This window comes from Lates calcarifer, linkage group LG18 (assembly GCF_001640805.2).
Source record: "Lates calcarifer isolate ASB-BC8 linkage group LG18, TLL_Latcal_v3, whole genome shotgun sequence".
NCBI lineage: Eukaryota > Metazoa > Chordata > Actinopteri > Centropomidae > Lates > Lates calcarifer.
Window position 1 is genome coordinate 14384199 of NC_066850.1, and position 24027 is coordinate 14408225.

The 24027-nt window shown below is 40.1% G+C and overlaps 1 protein-coding gene across 1 annotated transcript in view; it reads right to left on the reverse strand.

Annotated features, from left to right (window-relative positions):
* Positions 1–68: 68 nt before the first annotated feature.
* Positions 69–24027, reverse strand: part of cdk17 (cyclin-dependent kinase 17) — a 41029-nt gene continuing 17070 nt past the window's right edge. The window contains exons 2-17 of the mRNA XM_018662728.2: positions 20864–21008; positions 17418–17582; positions 11684–11817; positions 8871–8996; positions 7708–7764; positions 7488–7602; positions 7215–7309; positions 6928–6990; positions 6649–6772; positions 6324–6444; positions 5871–5968; positions 5641–5746; positions 5264–5306; positions 4343–4433; positions 4145–4222; positions 69–3313 (exon numbers count right to left, since the gene is read on the reverse strand). Of these exons, the coding sequence (XP_018518244.1) occupies positions 3273–3313; positions 4145–4222; positions 4343–4433; positions 5264–5306; positions 5641–5746; positions 5871–5968; positions 6324–6444; positions 6649–6772; positions 6928–6990; positions 7215–7309; positions 7488–7602; positions 7708–7764; positions 8871–8996; positions 11684–11817; positions 17418–17582; positions 20864–20990 (1584 nt within the window). The 5' untranslated portion in view covers positions 20991–21008 and the 3' untranslated portion in view covers positions 69–3272. The remainder of the gene's footprint in view (positions 3314–4144; positions 4223–4342; positions 4434–5263; positions 5307–5640; positions 5747–5870; positions 5969–6323; positions 6445–6648; positions 6773–6927; positions 6991–7214; positions 7310–7487; positions 7603–7707; positions 7765–8870; positions 8997–11683; positions 11818–17417; positions 17583–20863; positions 21009–24027) is intronic.

Consider the following 24027-nt stretch of genomic DNA (forward strand, 5'->3'; position numbering starts at 1 on the left):
TACTATATTCATTTTAGTTGATAATACACACCCTTTCACCACTGAAAGAATGACTGCTCCACAGACTGTTTATGAAACAGATTAAATTTACTTTCGATGGTTATGAGAAATAAATAGTTCCAGTAAAAAGAGTCACACACCAACTGTTCATCGGCAGCTCAGTGTTTCAGAGAGGTCGTGTTCACAACACAGCAGGCCTTCCATGCATCAGGCACACACACACATACTTACACACGCGTTCAGACATGTTCACATAAATTCAGGTCATTCATACATTTGAAAAAGTACAGTTTTACAATGATAAATATTTAGCCATTGTAGAAATCTCCTTTCATGCATGTCACTGCTGTTCATGTACAAAAAGTCCTATTAGCAAAAACACAGATTGCAGCTAATAGTGTAACAATCTTGAATTCTTATGTCTGATTACAGGGAAACTTTCCTCTTTTGTTTTTTAAAGTGAAGTATCCAAACATGCAGATACAGCATATGTAATACAACATGAGGGGAGGAAAAATGTCTCCTCATTTTAAACCTAGCTAGGGAAAAACTATACCATTAATATGACTTGAAATGCAAACCACTTCCAGTATCTTCCAACTTTCTGTTGTGTTGACCTTTAATTTATGAGCTCATTTATTGAGCTTCTGAAAGTAATTTTCATCAATTTAACAAACTACTGAAATGATGGGAAATATAGTATGTTTACACAACTATTACACTCTTAGCTGCAAACTGTGTTAAAGTTATTATTACATTAATAATCTCAGTTATTAATGACTTTATCGAGCATTCGTAGTGCCTCCAGCACTTTTCTAGTATGTTCTACCAAATTAGAGAACTCTAGTGGTGTTGCTCGGATAAATCCTTTAAATCTCACAAAATAAGTTTGAAATTTTCATGTAGATGTTGAGCTGCAATAACAGAAAACCCCCTCAGATCTTCTCACACTCTTACATGTTCAACCTATGATGTCCGATGCATCCCTGGTGTTATTTAGTGAAGAAGCTAAAGCACTGCACTCAGTCCTATATTTAAAATATATTTTCTTGCTGCAGTGAATGTAGGACTTGGTCTTTCCCTCAATGTTTACCACTAATCTTTCAAAGGAATAGCTTGACATCTTCAGAAATATGCTTATTCACTTTCTCACCAAAAGATAAACAAGAAGATTGATGCCACTCTCATATATGTCCATTAAATATGAATCTGGAGCCAGCAGCAGGTTATCTTAGGTAAGCTTAGCATAAAAACTGGAAATGGGGAAACAGCTGGCTTGATTCAGTTTAAAAAAAGATAAATCTGCCTACAAAATGCTAGCTAATTCACATGTGACATCTTGTTTGTACAAAAGCCAAAGTGTAAAAATGCCAAGTTGTGGTTCTGCAGAGGGTTATATGCCACATGGGAGTCACTGCACCTAGCCAAGAAAGAACCTAATACATAACCCTCTCCAAAATACTGCATCTTGAGAGTAAACAAGCAAGACACAATGGGCTAGCCACAATACGTGAGCTTTAGAGGTGCTAAGCAAACTATCTGCTAACTATGGCTTTTTATTTATCGAGCAGCATTTCCTAAATGAAACACATTTTCCCACCACATAGCTGCTGGACATACCTTGACAATATGTGACTACACCTTGTTGGTCCACACAAATAAGAAAAACACAGATGCAACTAAATCAAACCAGGAATGCAAGGCACACCACTGTAACACTGTTTAAATGATCTGGAGAGATTTCCTTCCATTAGCTTCAGTAAACATGCAGTCAAAAGTGAGACTTCTCACCCGGCTGCATCTGTAGCATCACTGTCAGTTGCAAACAACACAGCGGGCAGTTAAATCTAAAATTTCAATTTGAAATCTTTTTTTTCTTTCTTGTGTACAAATGCTGGAGAGAGCAGTGGTCCGACGCCAAGTGGAAAACAACCATTTTGCTTTTGAACATCCCACCCCGATCCCCGCTATCCCACCCCACCAACCCCCTCCGAAAAACATGCCACAATGACACCGTTGTTTCACAAGGAGAGGTCAAAGGTCACAGATACAGAGTACACATCTTAATACTGTTGGGTAAACTCGGCCTTGCTGTGGCCCGGGTCCCTGATTCCAAAACAACACACTGAAGTGCAAGTTAAAAACAAAGAGTTACTGCAGTGAGATCTCCAAATGGACACGAGAGCGAGAAAGTGTAGTTTGCATTTTCTTTAAAAAAAAAAAAAAAAAAAAAAGCACTGAAGTCCTGGCAGTTTTGTGAGGGGTTTTACGGAAGGCTTGCTGGCTTCCTGTGGGACATCACATGACTTCCTGTTCAGCTCCAGTATTCCTCCTCTTTCATCCGTGCTTTCCGTTTGTCTTCCCAACTGTTTGCCTCCACCTCAGGTTTGGTCTTGTTGCTGAGCCAGAGTGGTTGAAAAGAACAAAAGAACCGCAAGTTGGCTTTATGTTCTCCCAGTTTGATTGGACTCTGTTTGTGCTTTTTTACCCTCAGCTTAAAACTATCAGAGTCCATTGACAGTCCATTGACAGTCCTGCTGTATGACCCTCAGTGTAACCTCCTGAGGAAAGCAGGACCTCTGAAAGGAGAGTCTGTCTGAAATGTTTAGGAAAAATGACAATTGGAAATCCAGAGGAACCACTTCTCCCCAACCAAGACCATCTAGCTGTCCCAGTCTTTCTAAACCCAGAAATGCTGTGGAGTTCAGTCACGGAAGCTCGAAGAAAAACAAAACATAAACTCCAAATATATATATACTGTATATAGATATACATATTTATAAAAAAAAAATCTGAAGAAAGTGAAGCGTTCGATCTCCAAGCATGACAACAAGAACAACAACTTGGATCACAGCGTCGACATCAACATCAGTGGAATTCTAACTCAAACGAAGCCAGAGAATCATAGTCAGAGGAAAAACAAACAGTAACCTTACTGACTGCTCAACTGTGCATGGCATCTCGAGTTCACATCATGTACGCACACGCACGCACACACATGTACACGCACACACACGGTGTGTTAAATACAGACAGTAGTAGTTTAGCAGCAAAAAATTCAACCTCACCCCACCACCCCCCCAATAAATAAACACAGTCTCCAAATAGATTCAACCCAGAGTCACTTGCTCAGAGGGGTGTGTGCGCGTGTTGATGTGTGTGTGTGCAGGTAAGGGGGGGAGGGTCACTCTGAAGGGAGGTGGGCTCATGCGAGAGAGGTTGGTGGGAAGTGATGATGAAGTTGGGCAGTCGACCATTCTCGTCACTGAACATTAGAAGAGCATGCTCTGCCTCCTGTTGATCTTGCCGTTACCTGGAAGAAAAGCAAAGACTTGAAAAATACAACACCCATAATGCCCTTTCCTTATTAACAATGGCATTTGTCGCCTTAATAGTGTATATTATAGCTTTTTGGGGCAGCACTCATTTTACACTTAAAGTTCACTAACTTTAAATGTAGTAGTGATGATGTCATCATTACCGTGATGACATCGTCAGGGTTATTGGCGTTTCAACTTAAAGTGTTTTTACAGAAAGTCTGCATTGGGGCGACTGTGGCTCAGGAGGTAGAGCGGCTGCCCAGACAACCAACCAGAAGGTTGGTGTTCGATCCCTGGCTCCTCCAGTCCGCATGCCGAAGTATCCTTGAGCAAGATACTGAACCCCAAATCGCCCCCGCTGCATGTGTGCATCGATGTGTGAATGGGTGAATGTGACATGTAGTGTGAAGCGCTTTGAGGGGTCGATATGACTAGAAAAGCGTTATATAAGTACAGTCCATTTACAAGGAAGGGTCTAATTAAAGACCCTATGAAGTTGCATTATGGGAAATGTAGGATTTAGGTTTTTTTTAAAGAGCTGGAACCAGACCAGAAACTAAAAGAATATCACAGCACCTGCTGCTTAAGATTTGATCATTCAATTCTAAGTCTGTGAGTCTCCAAACATCATGTGAGACCAAATTGCTGGTGTACCCTTTTAACTACCATTATCACATATAATAATAGCCTGTCAGCCTCTGTTAGCCTCAGTTTGCCTTATTTCTGATGAATGTCACACAATCCTACTGTAAGAAAAGTTTATTTCTTAATCTAATGATTTACAAGGTGAAGTTCTGAAGCATCTGGAGGAGTTCCCCACCCACCTGACTCTGGGTACGAGGAGTTCCTGTAGCCAGGGTCTTTCTGCAGCTGCACTTCTTTTAATGTGAATATTGATATACCTGTAACATGGAGGAAACCTTAGGTCTACAGCAAATAGTAGGAAAGTAGAAAAAAAAAAACACAGAAAGAAAGTCCTAGAAAGATAGACGGCAGCTTTATTATGTTGTGCATGTGCTCACTCTCAGGCATTGAGTGGACTCTCATTCCGAGCTGCCTGAAGTAGGAATGCTTCATCGCCTCATCAGCTGAAATCCTCTTCTTGGATTCATACTGTGTAGACAGAAACAGGAAATTTCAACCATCCAGTGATGTTAGCAGATATGGTGGGTGGTTGTTGTGTCTGCAATCATGGATTTGCTCAGATAACATTGATATGTGTAATGTGCCTCCTGCTGTCTACAACTGGTACTGAGGGCAATCATTTCTCCATAATAATACAAATTTTATCATGAAACACGGAAAAAGAAATATGGTCACTTGTTGCACAACCTCTGGGGACCAATAAGATGATCCAACATGGTGAGATCCAAATGCATCTCACCATGTTTTTGTATCAGGTGTCATCTCATGATCTTAACGTCTCAGTCATAACAGTCATAACATGATAACAGTTTCCCTTTTTTGTGAGGTCTTTAAGAATTAATCAAGGATAAGAGGCATTATTGAAGCATGTTTAATGACCTGAGAAACAATATTAACATTATTGGTAACAATAAAGGCTGCTGTATTTTATTTATCAAAAAGGTTCATCATGTTAACATTAATACCAACAATAATTTTTGTAGTTACTGAGTTGATAATTGTTATTATATGCTTATGGTGATAATTATGTTTGGAATTAGCAAATGAAACCACAAAATACTACTAACATTAATAAATGTACAACAATATTTATAATAAAAAATAAATGTTAAACAGTAATTCTACTTATGAAGAACACAGGTGCTGTTTCCATAATTAGCCATTTATCATGTTAAACTTGACAATGCTTTAAAGTAGGAAAATTAAAACAAAAAAAGAAGGTCAGGTGTGAAATTAGCTAGATAAATCTGTTTGAAGTGAAGTGCATTCTGGGTAATATATAGGAAGTAAACACTCACTCTTAGGAAAGCCAGCAGCAGCTCGATGCCTTCGCTGTCCAGCCTAGAGGAGACAAAAAGAAGAGCAACAGTTTATGGTCTGCCTGCAGCAGAGGCTGATGGGAATGTGAGGGCTCATGGGAGGAAGGAAGTGGACAGCCGTCTCTGAAACGTTCCACAGGATTTCCTGCCAGTGGTGCACACACACCCCATAACTGTACACATGTGAAAAAAAAATATAGGGCCATAGGTGCAAAAAAAAAAACACAAACGTACACATGAGAACGTACATGCCCTTACCCACTCACACACAAACACATGCATACACACACACACACACACACACACACACACACACACACACACACACACACACACACACACACACACCACAGTACCTGGGAGCGTGGTTGATTAACGGCTGCGGTTTATATTTGGGGAAGTTGTAGGATTTGAACTCTTCGATGGAGGAGATGCCCGGCCAGTTCTCCTCTGTGGGTGTGCCTATAGTCACACAATCACAGCAAACCAGACATACAGTATGTTTCCACATTTGGCTAACCAGACAGTAATGTGTGGTGAAACGTTTGGGTTGCCATGGTGATGTGGTCTGGCAGGAGTCACTCACCCAGTAACCTGAAGATGAGGTGGAGCTCGTCCTCCACGGTGGAGCCAGGGAACAGCGGCCGACCTGCAGCCATCTCATAGAAAATACAACCAACGCCCCTGTAGACGCACACATCAGAACAGTTACTTAATTTTTTGACTATTAGATTCATTTCTTTGTCTATAAAATATCCAAAACAAACATGGATTCCCTCAGAAGTTCAATCCAATATACAGTAATACTCCATAAAACAGAAAAGCAACTATTTCTTGGGATGTAAAACCAAAACACTGAGCTTAAAGATGCTAAACTACTCTGTAGAGCTAAGGAGAAGTGCAGTCAGGAGATATATCTATGTGTGTAGGTAAATACATGTCACACCTTTAATATCACTCATTTGATGAATTGTTAATGTAAAAATATCAATAGATGCATCTTTAAAAACTGTTAGTAGCAGGGTTGTGAGGCTCGTACCACATGTCGATCTGTGTTGAATACTCAGAGGATCCCAGCAGAACATCAGGAGGCCGGTACCAAAGAGTCACCACCTCGTTGGAGTAGGTTTTAGTTGGGACAGACTTGGCCCTCGCCAGACCTGCCGACCCACCACAGACAAAAACACACGTTAGGATTCGTACACAAGAAAGTATAAAGAGGAAATCAAACAGATATTGAGGAGAAATAGGAAATAATCTAATCCATTTCATTTCATGGTTTTCAAGTTTTCCTTCAAAATCATTCACTCCGAGGATGACAGGAATGCTCCTGCTCCTCCAACTGCTGCTCTGGGTCCTCTTACCAAAATCAGCCAGTTTGAGTTCTCCTCTCTCATTGATAAGGAGGTTCTGAGGCTTCAGGTCTCTGTGCAGAACTTTCCTCTTATGACAATATGACAGGCCTCGCAATATCTGGAACAGGAAGATCTGGAAAGACATGAAGAAAACATTTGATGTTATTAATATGCCTTATCACATACAAAACCTGAATCCCACACACACTTATCTATCCAGAAATACAAACATGAACATTATTTTCCACAGAAAGGAAAAATCACTAATAGTTCAAGCATTGTCCTCACCTTCACATTGTGCATGCTCATTATGTTTCCACAGTCATCCATGTACTGCTTCAGATCCTTATCCTACAGTAAGAGACAACACTATCAGACATAAAAATACAAGACAACAACAGACACCTAGACATCTTAAACCATGATGAATGCATAAAAACAGCTGCAGAAGAATCAGCTAATTACTAATGTACTATCATATCCAGCTCTTTATGTTAAATCCAGATACACTTTGTCTGTGAGCTCTTAGCAAAGACCATTATGCACTGAGAACATAGGGAAACAATGAACCTCACCAGGTACTCAAAGACGAGCGTGAGGCTCTTGTCAGTGTGAACAATGTCGTGTAGCGTCACGATGTTAGCATGTTTGAGGTCCTTCAGTAACGACACTACAGAGACAGAGACAGATGTTTACACAAAGAAAAACACACTTTTTGATGATAAATACCCCATGACTTAATTCCAATTTTAAAGAAGGAAATTTAAAAGACAAATATTATCCAAAAACTTTTTTGTGATTCGGTTGAACTGATCCTTTTGTGGATAAAAGGTGTTTTAGCTGACTACCTTCTCTGATGGCTGTGCATGGTGCTCCCTCTTCGTGCTCCAACCTGATTTCCTTCAATGCCACCAGGTTGTCCGTGAGCTTACTGCGTCCTTTGAATACTGTGGCGTAGGTTCCCTGAGGGAAATACATCATGTTGGCTCAATATTACTGACCTGAAGAGATGTATGAAGCATATTTTTTGTTACTTGTGCGTCAGATGGAATTTCCGACCCTTCTCACCTCTCCCAGCTTGTCCAGCTTAATGTACGTCTCCAACTTCCCAAAACCAATCTCCGACTAAGGAAAAGGCAGAAAAAGTCAGGATTAAGCCTAAATTACATTACTACTGACTAATATGACAGGGCTATAAGGCTTTACCTCAATTTGGTTTCATGAATCTGTGGTTTGCTGCTCTTGGAACAATACAGATAAGCAGGTGGTATTATTTTTTTAAATTCATTGAGTTCCTCCATTCCTTTAGATAACTGTGTGCCTCCTATATAATGGATTTCTCCCCTGTACAAATGTTGAAAATTCAACTTTTGTTTCAGAGGCACTGACACCAAAGCTGATGTGTACAGTTAATGTATTAAATCAGAGCTTTTCAGTCTGAGAGGCAATTATGGCACTTGGCACAAAAGGTATTAATCCTTCTAAAAACTTGCACAAATCTGAAGACACAGACATAATACACATATTTTTGGATTTAGTGTGACTTACACTTCCAGAAATTTACTTAGAAATTCTGGGGGGAAAACACTCCAGAGCTTGCCTGGAGTCATAAGGAGTCAGTATCAGTATCAGTATCAAAGTGATCCAGTGATAGCTGTCTGTGCATCTATGGCTACACTGCAAACAGGAACAGTTAATAGCTAATTCGTGCAAACTCTTTATGATGCTAATTTGCCAAAATGTTAATAAATATAAAAAACAAGGCTACAATTGTCAATGCCAACTTTTTTCATGTTGCACTATCAATATTTTTGTGACACATTGAGGCTCAGAATGATCTTATCAACATGTTTTTAATGAACATGAACCCCAGGCTCTGTATAGTGAAACAACCAGAAACTGTGTCCATTTTGCATGAATTTCTTTTTTAAGCTTTGGTGTCACTGTTGGCTTCTAATATACTGTACATAAAGCTCCCTGTCACTGGCAGTCTGCCACAAAGCTGCATAATCACACCACAGCTGAGTACTATGATCTAATTTGATGGGCTAAAGGCAGGAGGTGAGGGCTTGTGACTCCAGAGTAAACCTCTCTAGACTCACACTGGGCCAGTTGCCATGGAAACCAGCACAAGACAGAGTCTGGTAGCAGGGCTGCGAGCACTGCAAAGCAATAAAGGTGGCACGCGCAGAGACAGACAAACACCCACACAAACACACACACACACTGACCAGGGAAGCTCGACGGGAGCGTCGGCTGAGCGGCTGGTCGAAGGGTGGGCTGCTGAGCTGCAGCTTTTCCAGGTAACCGTCGGGAATTCGGATGTCAGCTGGCAGCGACAGACGCTTGTTGAGGTCCTAAAACACACATACATAAAAAATAGTTTAGGGGTGAACCTGGCTTTCAATTTGACATTCCTGTGGTGAATCTGGAGTTTGTTTGGGTGATGTGTTTTGTTCCTACGTAAACCAAGTTAAAAGTCAGTATAGCCAGATCAAATTGCCATTCACACTTTTAAATTCTGATATACAGTGTTAGTTAACAACATGAGCTTGTAGTTGTGAGCCACACTGTTGCTTTTCTGCAATCTGCATCACAGCACACCGTGAGAAAATATGCTGCTACACGCTTCATGTCTATATGTGGTGTGGGACCTGTTCCAGCAGCAAGCAGCACAAGGCAATGTAGGTTACTGAGTCCACACACCTAGACACCCACACACCCACACACACACACACACACACACGCACACACACAGACAGACAGACAGACAGACAGACAGTGTCTAAAATAACTCGCTCTGATCTCTTGCTACTCCCACAGAGAGAAGACAGGTCGATCACCATCTTACGAAGAGTAAAAATAAGAGAGTGTTGAAGCGTGACTGCAACTGAACAGTAAAACCTTTATGAGCAGAAATCGGATTGTGACTGTAAAAACACACACCCGCAAAACAAACAGCGAGACAACCAGGTGAGAGTAAAAACAAATCACATGTATGTTTATTAATGACAGCCTGTACTCATGCAGCAGGCTGTCACTGTCAATATTACTGGGCTCAGATCTTTTTGTTGTGGATGGCCGGTCATATCTATTCTAGGATCAAAATAAGACCACATCTGACTGTGATGAACTTACATAATGCTGAGGAAAAAAAGGCAATTGGAGTAAAAATACAACAACGAGAGATCACATCTATTCGGTTATCGTACATGCTTTTAAGTTTGGCTTCTTAATAAATACCATCAACTCATCCTCTCTCATTTCATTACTGTGGCTCTTTGTCCTCTCTGACAATGCTGCTCAGAGAAGACGGCGGTATTACAACAGCTGGGAGTTCAAATAAAAACTCTGATTAGGCAGAACATAACGCTGGTAAGATGTTTTATATAATGGTGCTGCTTTTTCTCTCATTTAATGTCAGTCTTTTGTCCTCTCAGCATTTCATCTATTTTTTAACTGATTTTCCTTTATATAGTTCCATCAGTTTGTAAAGCATTTAATCGTTAATAATTTAAGTTTGAGTGAGTGTAACAGTGTTTGTGATTAATATTCTTTGATTTTTGTTTATTGTTTGGCTCCTTAAAGTGAAAAAATTTCTTAATTCCAGATATGGAGAGGACAAGAGTCAGTGCCCGACTGAAGTGAAAGGCTGTTTGTCTTTTAATAGGATTCGGTAAGTAAGAATGCACTGTGCCTTTAACATCTTTACTGACACAATACAGCTTCATTAAAACCACTAGCAGCATCAAAAGGAACCACAAGAAGAGCAGTGAACTGTAACGCTGTTTATATCTCTGTGTGTGTTTGTACCAGGTCAACTGATCACCACATCCTTGAATACTTTGTTTCATGCAACTCCAAATGAGATAAACGAGTGAAAAATAGGTCAGTATGTGTGTGTGTGTGTGTGTGTGTGTGTGTGTGAGAGAGACACAACATCACTTTAAGATGTTGTTGAGGTGTGTTTTATCATGTTCATTCCTCTGCCAGTAGGGGGCAGGAGCCGTCCAGGTTGAGACGCTTGACCCTTTCAGAGTAAAACTCTCCCAGGTTCCACATTAATGAAGATGAAGATGATTTATCAGGGAAACCCACATAAAATAACATTTAGCAAAATGTTATTTGCAGAAAAACCTTTCCCAGCTAATATACTTACCAGTATGAAACAATAAAACAGAAGTCTGAGAAATTCATGTTGGCTTGGAGCAAAAATATCTTGAAAAATTTGTACAGAACGCATGAAAGCATGAAAGTAGAAACTAGCAGGCAAAAAAAAAATAAATAAATAAAAAATCCCATGATAATCATGCAGTCTTTTTTCATTTCATCCTATTCATTTTTTACTTGCTGAGCTTGTGCAAGTGACTGAATCGAGTTTACCCTGTGGGCCACCAAAACCAATTTATCATCTTTGACCCAATAAGCTTTTAAAAAGCTTGTTCTGAGCAGATTTTTGTGCGTGCAGCCAGAAAATATGAACAAAACATGGAAATGACTAACTGAAGGGGATGGAGTTTTACATTTAAAGAGGGCAGAGAAGGCTCTGGAAAATAGAAGATCATTTCCAGTTTAACTTGAAATTTTATTAAGGTGGGACGGATGTACCGGTGTTGTGCAGGTGTTTAAACTGCAACATGAATTTGAAAGGTATAACTTAATCATGTACGTCCTTAAAAGAGGAACAAAGGAGACTCCAATCCCAGCATGCTCTCCTGCTGTGCTGAGACAGTCAACATACTGTATGTGTATGTTATAGCACAGACGATCTCACTGCATCTCTTTACCAGGCTCTGCTGTGGTCCTCAGGGTGCAGGGCTGCTATCAGTATCATGACGCCCAGACGTTGAGAGCCCATTAAGAGACGAACAATCCCCTCTCCACCCCCCCACCCCTCACCCCCACCTCCCGACTTAGAACTCCCATGAGGCCAAGAAGGAAAAGAGGAGGAGGAGGAGGAAGTGGTGAAGGCAGAATACAGACTCTGCATGTCAGCCATTTATTGTGCAGGGTGTGCATGTATGTGTGTTGGTGTGTGCCTCACCTCCATGGAGATCCGCCGGTGGACTCGGTTCCTCAGACAGACGCCAGTAGGAGACTGGACCTCATCTGATGATGTTCCTGATGCCTGGTCGCTCTCCCCGTCTGATCCCATCTTCAAGTTCTCATGTACAATGTCTGACAAAGAGAACAATGATAGGTTTGTCTGATATTACTGTTGTAAGCACTATATAAACATTTCATGAATGGTTTAAAACGAGGGCTGAACAATTAATCGAAATACAATAAGTGTAACATCCAAATCACAGGAGCTGCAATTTATTGATTAAGGTAAAATGTGCCACAACACACCATTATAAATGAAGCATTGTGTTGTTACAGAGATGCCCTGGCCTATAAATCATTTTCTCCAGATGTATAGGAAAGTGCTTCCTTGGTACAGAGCCCAGCAAAAAAGAAAAAAACATAATCTAATTCTAATTCTAATAATTCTTTTCAGAGAAAATAAAATCTAAAAATAAAAAAACAACTCACAAATACATGGTAACATCTTATAAACTATTAAACAAATGTTCATATACTGTTTAAACATGCTAAATAAGAGGAACAAGTGAACCATTGCCAATATTACATTTACAGTAACACTGACTTTAATTATAGATTAATATGTTGATTATTTTTCAGATAAATCCATTAATTGTGTGGTCCTTAAAAAAATCAGAAAATCATGTTTAAATAAAAAAAAGTCAAAGTCAAAAAAGCCTAAGGTGACGTCCAAAATTTGCTTGTTTTGTCCAACTAACAGTCCACACCAAAAGACACTGAGTTTACAGTGATACAAAACAGAGAAAAGCTGCAAGTCTTCACATTTGAGGAGCTGAGACCAGAGAATGTCTGGCATTATGTTTGACAAATGACTTAAATTACAATTTTTGTGTTGGTTATTCTTGGGAAGTCTGAGCTGAGATGATTTAAAGATATTCCCCCGGGGGAAGAGAGCCAATGCAGGTGGGTCGCACATGTCCAGAGCAGAAATACAGAGTGAAACCTGCGTTGGACAGGCCTTTCTCACAGCAGACATTTGACATTTGTCAAACGCAGGTGTGACTAATGACATTAACTGCATTAGTTCCACTTGTGCTCATCCTGCTATGACAAAATGTCTGCTGTAAAAAAGCTGATTCATTTGGAAGCAATAAAGAAACAACTCTAACACTGCAAGGCTGTCAAGATTCATGTTAGCAGAATGTATTCTGAGAGCAAGAAGATGTTTTAAATACTTCTGACAGGGAAGAAAACAACTGGTGAGCCCCATCGTTCAGAACACATGAATCAAATTCATGTATGAAGTCTGTCTTGCTCCTGTATTCACTGTCAGTATAGCAGGTGAGCTAATATAAAAAATATTCATTTAAATTGAATATTTTGGAAATATTTCATTGAATAGAAATATAAGCTCTTCTATTGGCCCTCAAACTGCACATCAACCTGTGAAGATGCTTTGTCGTCTCCTCTCAGACCCTTGTAAGCCCCAAGGCCAAAGATTAAACACCAACCTGCACCACTTCCTCCAGGGCTGTAAAACTACCACCATTACCATAGCACAGCAGGAGAAACGTGCTGATGTACAAACCACATGCCCACCTTCTCCTCCAAACACACACACACACACAAACACAGTTAATGAGTAGCCATGGCTGAGCAGCTCTCTGTCATCAGTGTGTCAGCGCCTCCAACCATGCAGTCTGTCATCAAACGCAGAGGCACAGAGCGGAGAAATGAGCAGAGAGAGAAATCTCTAAGCTTTCTGTTGATGGAGATTAATCGTGAACAATTATTTCAAACATGATAATCCTCTAAATATCGCACCAAAGATGGTTATTTATAACAGCTGGTCTAGATTTTAGAAAACAATTATGCACTTTTGCACCCAAACAGAGCTCTTTTATTCTATTCATGCATCCTATTGAAAAACTTCACTTCATAAAGTGCCACTTCATTAGTCTGTGGTGCAGCCACAACCCAAAGCACACTTTGCTGCAGAATGTGAACCTGTCTGTGGTCATCTGGTTAAAAACCAAAGTCTCCACAGATTATAGGAAATGCTGATCCACTTTTAGAAACTAAAATGTTTTCAGGATTTTCCTCTAGGGCTGTTCCGTTCTACTGCACTTTGTATGTCACTCTGCTTTTCTGCAGATGGTTGATGTGAAGTTTCTCTGCTGCTTCCCCACCTGAACTTTAGTTTTGGCGGTGAACAGCAGGTTTTTAAGGGGAACATAAAATACCACACCTCAGTGTTTGGAAAGTACTTAGAGGGAGGGAGAGGAGAAAATATGTGAGAGGTTTTTGTTGAAAGGGAAGAGAAAGGCACAAGAGAGGAGAGGGTGAGGGTGGTACAAAGAATTAATGAAAAAAAGAAGAAAAACAGAGGGAGGAACAGGAAATTGTTTCAAGGTTTCCATATGGAGAGGGGAGACAGATGACCGCTCTTCTTTCCCATCCTCTCTCAGCTCCACATCCCTCCTCAACCTGCGTTTTCTCAAAATAGTGCTCATCTCTTCATCTGCTTTTCTCCCTTTTGTCTCTACTTTTATCCATCTCCTCCAAACAAACCCTTGGTGATACACAGGTGGAATCGTGGGTTAACACAGTCCTAGATTAAAAAGACACATTAACCCCAACTTTACTGTCAACAATGTCAGCATAATTGATAAGATTGTCGACTATTATTAGTGAAATCAGACCATTAATTCCTCTATTCGGACTTACCTCGCTAGTGCTGCATCACTGAGCACCTGGCTCAGTGACAAGAGAACCAGAGGATCTGTCAGTGACATCTCATTGCATCTATCTGCATTAGTAATGGGGGTCACATTCCCCTATCATTAATTTGAACTGATTTATAGCTACAGTGTGTAACTTTTTTGTAACATTTTTGTTTGGATGAAATATGCTCCAAAACACTTCTTAATGTGGAGAGGTACTTTGAAGTCACATGCTAGTGGTAACTTGATTTAAACATCTTACATATTGTAGATGTAAGTATGCCAGGTAACAATTAACAAGACAAGCCACGCTAACAACTCTTTGAGGCTGTACTAAGGTGCAGCAATGCTTTGGGCTAAATGCTAACTTGCTAAAGTACAGCTGATTTTCATATGAATGTCATTATGTTTGTGGGTATTTGCAGATGATGGTTTAAGCCAAAGTGAAATCTTTTCCATTTGTTTACCCCGCCCCATGCTGCATCAACAAGTGCATAAAAATGCACATTTGTAGAACAGGTGAGCTTGAACAGCATTCACTGTGTAAATGTTCAATAAAAAGCAACTTTCTTGTTTGTATGGGCGATTCAAACTCACTAATTTAGAACCTGATTTTGAAAGGAGTCTTCAGGAGATTAAAACCTCACAATGACTTCCTCCAGAAAATTCTTCCCTGTAACCACACTTTCTTCTTCCTAACCCAGTTACTTTCTCTCTATAAACACCTTGCAAACATCTCATTCTCGCCCCACTTTCCGTCTCATCTCCACTTTAAAAACTTCCAAATGATCTCTCTTCCCTTTTTCTCTCACTTCTCTGTCTCTCATTTACATGTTTCTTGCCTCACTTCAAAACCTCACCAATTTTTTTCACTTCCCACTTCTCTTCAATTCACTCTACATATTTCTTGTCATCTTGTTTTGTCTTTTTTGAGGTTTTCATAGGCAGTGGCCCATCTGACTCCCTCCCTATTGCTTCAACACATTCTTCCACTACCTGTGCTTTTCTAACTTGTGCACCTCCTCTCCAAAGCCTCCAAATGATCTCATCTGTCCTACTTTCTTTTCCTTTTTCTTTTCCTCTCCTTTTACTTTCACATCTCTCTCCATTATCTCCTGCTATTTTATATCTCCCGTCATCCTCTCCAGAAATTCCCCAAAAATCCAATCTCTCACAATATTTTCACTTCCATTCATCATTCCTTCAAATTCCAACAGCCAAATGTGTTCTTCTCTCCAAAAGCTGATCTCTAATCATTTGCTTTTACACCTCACTTATTGTCTCCTGCCTCTCCTCTTCCTCTCTACCAAAACCTACAAGGATTTCATTCTCCACCATCAAATGTAGCAGCAATATGTAGTACATCAATGTCCTACTTAAATGTCCTGTTTTTAGATCCATGTCCCTTTATCTAGGCCAGGGTCCAGTGTGAGGCTCAACAGGTCCTCTAGAGTATCATCAGTCTACAAAAAATAGCTTAGAGAATCAGGATCCATATATTTACTGAATAATGAACATAATATCATTGTTAAAAGAAACCCTGAATGGCAAAAGCAAAGTAACGCTGACTGGAACAGATTGCTTGCACAGATGCTGGTTATTGCTGACAGGCCATGTGGAAAAGTATCAGTAAAACAATGTTTAACAATGTTTGTTTAACATTTAAGGCAGCATCTGTCTGGTACAGTGAAGTGTAACTGATCATACGAGCAGTGAAACTGATACTGAATGGATGTCTACATTTATCAGTGAATGAAGTTAAACTGTCAAAATACAGTAACTGAACAACCTGACAATAATTAATAACAAGAGTAAGAGTCTAAAGCCATGCAGCTCTGACAGGCTGTAACATCAACATGCTAACATTGTTATGATGACATGCTGATGTTTAGTATAATATTATACCATGTTTGATCAATTAAATGTAAGGAAATAGCGAAAAATGTCTGCTCTAATTTTCTAAATCCCAAGGTCTTTAAACAGCTTGTTTTGTCAGTGAAAAGACCAAATCTAAAATATTCAGTTCACTATCACATAAAACACAAACCAGAAAATACTTACAATTTAGAAGGTGGAACCATTTGTGTGGCATTTTTGTCTGAACAAGATTTAGAGTCTTGGGTCTGGGAACTCTGTGAGGCTGCTATGTTCAGTGCAGGCTGTTTGATATTAAGTTAACTAGCTGAAATAACATAATCAAATAAAATAATATAAAATATTTAGTTTAGTTAAAGTTCAAAATGTGTTTTTGATCTTTAGCATTGGCAGTGAAGTAAATGTAATAAGAGGCCACGGGGTGATGTTAGAATAACAGCAACACATATCAGAAGGGTTTATCATGTGGTGAACATGATCATGTGTGGTATGTCTATATTGTTATTTGCATGAGGAAGGTGTAAACAGAAAGTACAAGACAGGATCCAGTGAGGTGAGGTCTAGAGTAATAAAACTGCTACTCTGCACCTTTGTAAAAACTTTGAGTATAACTGTACTCCAGATCTCGTCCCTTCAGATCTTACGAAATTCATCAGGCTTCACTTTACTAAATATTCAAAAAGCCTGGAGGCTGGTTGATCTTGATACCCACAACATGTTGTTCCTATGAATCATCTCGTCACCCTCTGGGCTGTCCTGACCCCCAGCCTGAAATCTGCTGCTGCTTTGACTCATTAGTATCGTCTCCCTTCCAGCCCTAATGATGAGACTCGTTGCTACGGATCGGCTGTGATGAATCAGTTCACACAGGAAACGAGGAAACGGTGTCATGTCTGACTGAAACCCCCATCCAGCTGTCACTCGAGTGAAAACAGCCCTGCTGAGGCCGCCTCATGGGAAAGACACCCAGTCACTCCAGCCAAGAGTGTGTTTGCGAATATAAGGAGGAGGACAGAAATCTCAGGACTGTGACACGTTTCCTGTTTGTTCCCGGATGCCATCTGCTCTCCCACTACTCACTTCCTTCCGTTTGTGTATGAGTTTTGTGTGTGTGAACACGTGTATGAATCTCACCCAGACGGCTGCCATTACGTGGCATTGCCATGAAGGACCCCAGGGTGCCGCCGATGACGCTGTGCGGCCGGCGGAGCGGGGGCTTCTTGAAGGAGCCGGTGTACTGGTGCAGGAAGGAGTGCATGCTGTGGGAGGTAGGGGGGCGGCCATTCCTCATGAAGGGCTCTGTAACAAAACAAAACAGTGGCTGTCATAATTTCTGGTTTTTGGAAAATCAGATGCTCAACAGTCTCAAAGAACCCACATGAGATACAAACATAAGGCAACACAACATCAGCTCTTATCCTCTTCAACTTCTTGCAGTGTGTTCTTCACTTGAAAAGCATGCTGTGTGGCCAAGTTTTGTTTAAACCAACACAAACTTATTTGACATTTGAGTCAAAGTCCTGAAGTTTCAAGAAATACCAACCATCAGGCTCAATTACAGAGAAATATGTATAAATAAATATAACAGGACATCAGTTTTCTCCAAAGTTGTGTACTGTCACAGTAAGTTGGGTGTGTATAACTAACTCAATATGAGCAGAATAAAATGTCATTCTAACTTTCATGCCTTTTAAGAAAGAAACTGAGGAATTTAAATGTATTTTTTTCTCTTCCAAAGTTAAATAAGATCAATAATATAAGACCAAATTTAGAATGTTAATAATTTATGGCTTGACTTTGTGTTCAGATGTTTACAGGAGTGGTACAAATTCACATCAAGTTGATAATGTTTCAATTGGATGGAAAATGTGTGCATATCCCTGGGCTTTATGAATCTAGAGAAGCTGTAAGGAAATAAGAACAGGAGTCTGACACACGGTCGGTGCATCCATTGCTTGCTAGTTAACAGCTACTGTACAGTTGGCTATTTGGGGTGAACAAACACAAACTGTCTAGCAGCCAAATTCATGCAAATTAGGCAAGACAAAAAGAAAAGAATATAGTTTGATACACCTTTACAGTTGCTGATAGGTGGATTGTGTTACCGCTGGACAGAGCCAGGCTAGCTAGTAATCTAAACTAACCAGCTGCAGTCTGTAGCTTCATATTTACCATACCAATGTGACAGAGGTATTAACATTCTCATCTAACTCTCAGCAAGAAAGCTTATAAGTGAGTTTCCAAACGCCACACTGGAGTTCAAGCAGTTTATAATGTCCAAATCATAACCAGGAGAATCTGTATTAAACACACGCTGCCTGACAGATGTAGGCATACAGCACATGAAGGAAAAAACTTGTTTGTATTACTGGAAAATTGATAGTCAAATGGCAATTATGTTATTGAGGCTCATTCCTATGCCTCAAACAGCAATCAAATTTCCAATCCTAAGAGGCAAGGAAACCCTCTAAGCAAATATTAGAACCCAGTGTTCTCCCTGTGGGCAGAGGCTGTCAGAGCACCGCATCGCCCGTACAAAAACACCATAAATCGTCCCATTCTGAGCTGCATTAGACAGACAGGCCGTAAGTCTGTCAGATTTCATGGCTTCATCTTTCTGCCGACTGTATTTAGCTCATCTGACCTTTTAAACTCTGAACTGACAGCCTGTGCTGTGTTCCCACATGTTAACCTCAATGATTTACATTATGCTGCCTTCAGGTGATTGTCAGACATTGTAAGGTGAGCATGCATGAATGATATCTATCAAGCTGGTAAAAATATATCAGGGCTAAGTGGAATGTTTGTGTCTTTTATGAGCAGAGAGTATGGAAACCTTTTCACCAACTGACACCAAAAATTACTTACATTACTGAAATACTGCAATATTAGTTAGAATATAGAAAACCCTACTTAATTTTAACAACTCTTATGAAACTCAGTTGCTCAGTGCTCAGTTGTGTCTGATTGAAATGTGTAGCCACTTTTTCAGTCTTTTTTCCATTTTCCAGAAAAGGATGAAAAAATATTATATTTAAAATGATGATTTAATATTATAGGAAAAAGTTAATTAGCTTTCTTGCTAAGAATTAAACAATACCATTCTCATACCACTCTGTAAGCTAAAGCTACAACAGCAGGCAAATTGGCTGAGCTTTAGCACAACATCAGCCTCTGTCCTGGGGTAACAAAATCCACCTACCAACAGCTCTAACATTTTATAGTATATGCAGCCTTTGTGCTAAACTAAGCTAACTGGCTGTGGCTTTATATCCAACAGTGACATATAACAGTGGTAACAAGCCAGCAAAGAAGTGACTTTTCCAAAAATGTGGAACCATTCCTTTAAATGGCTGAATGAGTAGTCTTCATCTGGCTTTCTTGCGCTTGTACCATTATTATGTAAGTACATGATTACTTAGATAAGATGGTTTTGACCTATTGACGTCTGTTACTGTTGGCTGTGTCTCTGCAGATACAGTAGAGTGAAAGCCAAATGACTGAAATAGGAAACATTCAGTAAAAGATGGATGTGTGTGTTCATTTATTCTGGCAGCTGTCAATCACAAGTGGCAACCAATCACTTACATGTGTCTATCACACCAGCAGGTCACTGGAGACACACTGTACTGTGATGCCAAAACAGGCAGAACATTATGTAATAAAGAGAAATCAGGGAAAGTGTGTTTGCCTGTGTGTGAAGTCTTGTTCCCTACCTTCTCACTTGCTGCTCTGAGAGTGTGTGTGTTTGTGTGATCACGTAGCTCCCTCACTCTTACTCCTGTTACATAACCTGATAGAGAGCTACTCACTGCGAGTCCATTACAGCTGTTACTGAAACACATGCTGAACTCTCTCACTTCATCAGCGTCAGTACTTCATAATTTAAATACCCCTGAGAGCTGCCAAGATACTGAAAGCTCTGTGTGCATGTGATTTTTACATGCCTGTCCACAGACGTGCACAGGAAGATATTGTAAAAATCAGACTGGTGGAATTTCCTTCCCCAGCTCGACTGTGGCACTGATTCTCTACAAACACTTCTATCATTTTTTCAGCATGAACTGTAGCGTAATTATGAGGTGTTTCTGACAAATTTCACTTTATTTAGAAACTGTTTTGCTCTTAATACAGCATTTTGTTTTTTTAAAATTAATTAATGCTCTATTACAAGGTATTTTTTAAATCTTAAATTGTAAATCCATTTTTTTTTCCACTAATTGTACCTCTTTTAGAAGTTATTTTGACAGAAGTTTTTTTAAATTATCTAATACTCTATTCTAAGGGTTTTTTAAAAGATTTTTTAACTACCTGTACTCCTTTCCAAAAGAAGCAGATCAGATCAGTTGATTTTATTTAATCCACGTTTTTTAGTTTTTTTTTTAATTACAAACGCAACTTTAAGTCAAATTAAATGAAAACTGGAACTGAGCTGCTGGTTTTACATCAGCATCCCTTAAAAATATATTTTTCTAATTTGATTTCTACCAGGATTTATGTATTATTGATTTTTTTATCTAATGAAATGATGAAAAATAAAAACTGAGGTAGCAGATAGCCTGACAAACACAAACACTGACCATTGTCCTTGGTGCCGCCGTCCTCGATGGTCATCTGCTCGGCCAGTTCAGACAGGGACTCGTCGATGGTCTGACTGGAGCGGAGTGTTAACGACAGACGCTTCTTGATCCTCTTCATCTTCTCCATAGCAGGGCGGTGCACAGCCTGTTGGACACACAGAAACACACAGTCTACTTTAATTCAGTGGTAATGGAATGATACACAACAAGACAAGTGCACACAAAATTAATAGGACTGTTTTGTGCGTGCACAGCGTAGAGGGATTCCAGAAACCTCCATACAGTCCAAAATATCTCAGCTCATGAATAACTTAAAACTGCTTTTAATCCAATATTCATTCATTCTGCAAATGCTTGAACAGCACATGAATAAACCATGAACAAAACATGAATAAAGGATGAATACCACAGACTTAAATACAGCCGTTTTCACTTACACTCACATTCACACATTTATACAGGGAGACATTAATGAATTCTAATTGAAGGAGGAGAGAGGCAAATCAGCAAGCAGAAAACACACACACGTCTATGAGCGCATGCGAGTGTTGTTCCAGACGAGTGTGTTTGTGTTGACGCAGCAGTCGTCCAGGTCACAGGAAACACCTTGCTCGATCTGCCTCAGGCCAGTCCCTGCTCATTGTGTCCCTGTGTTAACGCCCCATGCAAGTGTGTGTGTGTGTGTGAGAGAGTGGAGGAAATGCAGTGAGGAAGCAGCAGCAGAAATGCCCCGCCCGTCCCTTCTGACCCTCAGCGCGAAACAAGCTGACCCCTGCCGTCACCATCCCTCCCTCCATCTCTTTCTTTCTCTCTTCCTCTTTTTCCATCTCCCTCTCTTTCAAGGTCGTTAGCTCACCTCATACTCGTGAGACACCATCTGCCTGTCTGCTCACACACACACACACACACACACACACACACACACTTGCACATACCCCTTCAGCAATTTGTCATTCATGGCACTGCGTGGTGAGTATCACTTCATCAATCAGTGACAGGGCGTGTGACCGCAATCTCACACCAACACACAACCACAACCTGTTCATCGGATTCTGTACAATATAGCACACACATTTAAGGAAACTACAAACACTTTTAGGTTTGTGTATCTCTGTCATAGGCTATTTTTGGGGCTGGATTTTTAGTGGAGACGGCTTGTCCAGTTGAGGACAAAAGTTCTGTCCCAAATTGAAAAAAGCTGATTTTTGGGTCAGTGGTTAAGGTTAGATTAAGGTTAGGGTTGCATGTAATGTCCCCCAAAGTGACTGAGATCAACATATGTGTGTGTGTGTGGACATGACCTGAATTTCCTCTGCAGCTGCAGTGGTTCTAATTAAAGCCCAACAGGGTGCTGGAACAGGAATTTATTAATTAAAAGATTTCATTTCATAAATATTAATTGCACTGTAGGCGTATCATTTTTCAGAGGGTTCTTCATGTTGCCTTGGAAAGACTTTGTAACTGCAGCAGTCAGTCAATTCAGTTGAATACCCACACAGAACCCTGAACACACATTTAAAAAAGTCTTTCCATCATATGCTTCAACTGAGATCTTTAACAGGCTTTTTAACATAGCGTGATGGTGTTGTAGTGGAGTACCACTCTATAAGGAGCTTACACTCTGAGGTTTAATAAAGGTCTTACCAGCTAAGTGAATTTAGTGACTTTTCAAAGTAAAATCAGGCTCTTTGCAGAGGGACAAGAAAGAGCTGATGCAGATTAAATTAGTGGTGGATCAGTGGTCAAAGCAAATCAAAATTATGAAAGTAACTAATGCAGTTTGAATTGCAGTTTGTGGTTGTGGATTGATTACATTATGGCTTCTATTTTTACTGATATATTTCTAATTACTGTCCTGATTTATTTCAAGAAAACCATTTAGGCTGCTGAGAAGTCAAAGTTACTTAGAGTATTGATACAAACTGTCAGTTTTAAACCTTATGACTAACCCAGAGAGGATATAGGAAGTGTTCAGAATATGGGAGGGTTTGAGTTCCACAGGTTAATTCCAGCTGCTGATGAAGATGTGTGATGTGTGATATTACAAGACAAGAGACCAGAATACATCCTCTGGACTCTCATGTTGGACTGAGGGCAGTCCGAATGCTTCTGTGAATCACTATCACAAAGTGGTATATCGAGACAAGAAAGGCTAGCTGGTTAGCATGCTAACTTCAGAAGAAGATGTCATAGAACTAGAAACAAAATGTTGTGGTTGTTTTCTACTGCTGGAGACAGCTCTTGACTTGATACTGACTCGCAACGTTTCTTCTAGACTAGCAAGTAAACACCTTGTGTGAAGCCTGTTTATGCTAACCCTGACTATGCAGTGATGCCGAAAACTTACATGTAGCATATTTTAAAATCACTACTAACTATGGCCTCAAAATTGACCACTGAGCTGAATGGAAACTCTAATGACTAAATGTGGACCTACTGTGAGTCATTTCTGTTGCGCCCATTCTCTTCATTTATTAATTTGTTTTAAATAAGCATTTTTTTAAAACATTTTCCGCTCTCCCAGTCTACAAAGCGTATGTGCAGTGCCCTCCTGTAACCTGTGTGTGATTAGCCCACTTCTGGAGGGGAAGTGTGTCATACTGGCCCCGGTGGCCCTATCAGCATGAAGATCTGATGGAGTCACACACAAACACAGACTCACACTCAATCACACATACACAGAAAAAAGTCAGACAGTTCAGTGATGGGAAAAAAGACATAAAATTTCATCTAATAATGCTGAAAATCCAGCTTGTAAAAATCCCAAGTATAAAATGACTTCATTGGAAAACACTCTCACACACTCACAGATTTGCTCCCCCATACACACACACACACACACTGTATGTGAGATAAGCGCTCTTTGTCTCCCTTACAGAGGAGTGTAACAGAGCCGGGTTTTATCTCTGCAGCAAACCAAAACAAAGAGACTCATGTGACATGTGAGTGAGTGTGTGTATGAATCTGTGTGTGTGTGTGAGTGTGTGTGTGTGTGTGTGTATTGAGAGTACAGCATCTGGCGCATATGAATGATGTGTGTGTGAGGGGAATTCAACATGAAAAGCAGCACAAGAAATCTGCCAACAACTGAGAAACATAAAGAGAGAACTGATCCCCCAATTCTCTCCCTCTCTCTCCCTCTCTCTCTCTCTCTCTCTCTCAAC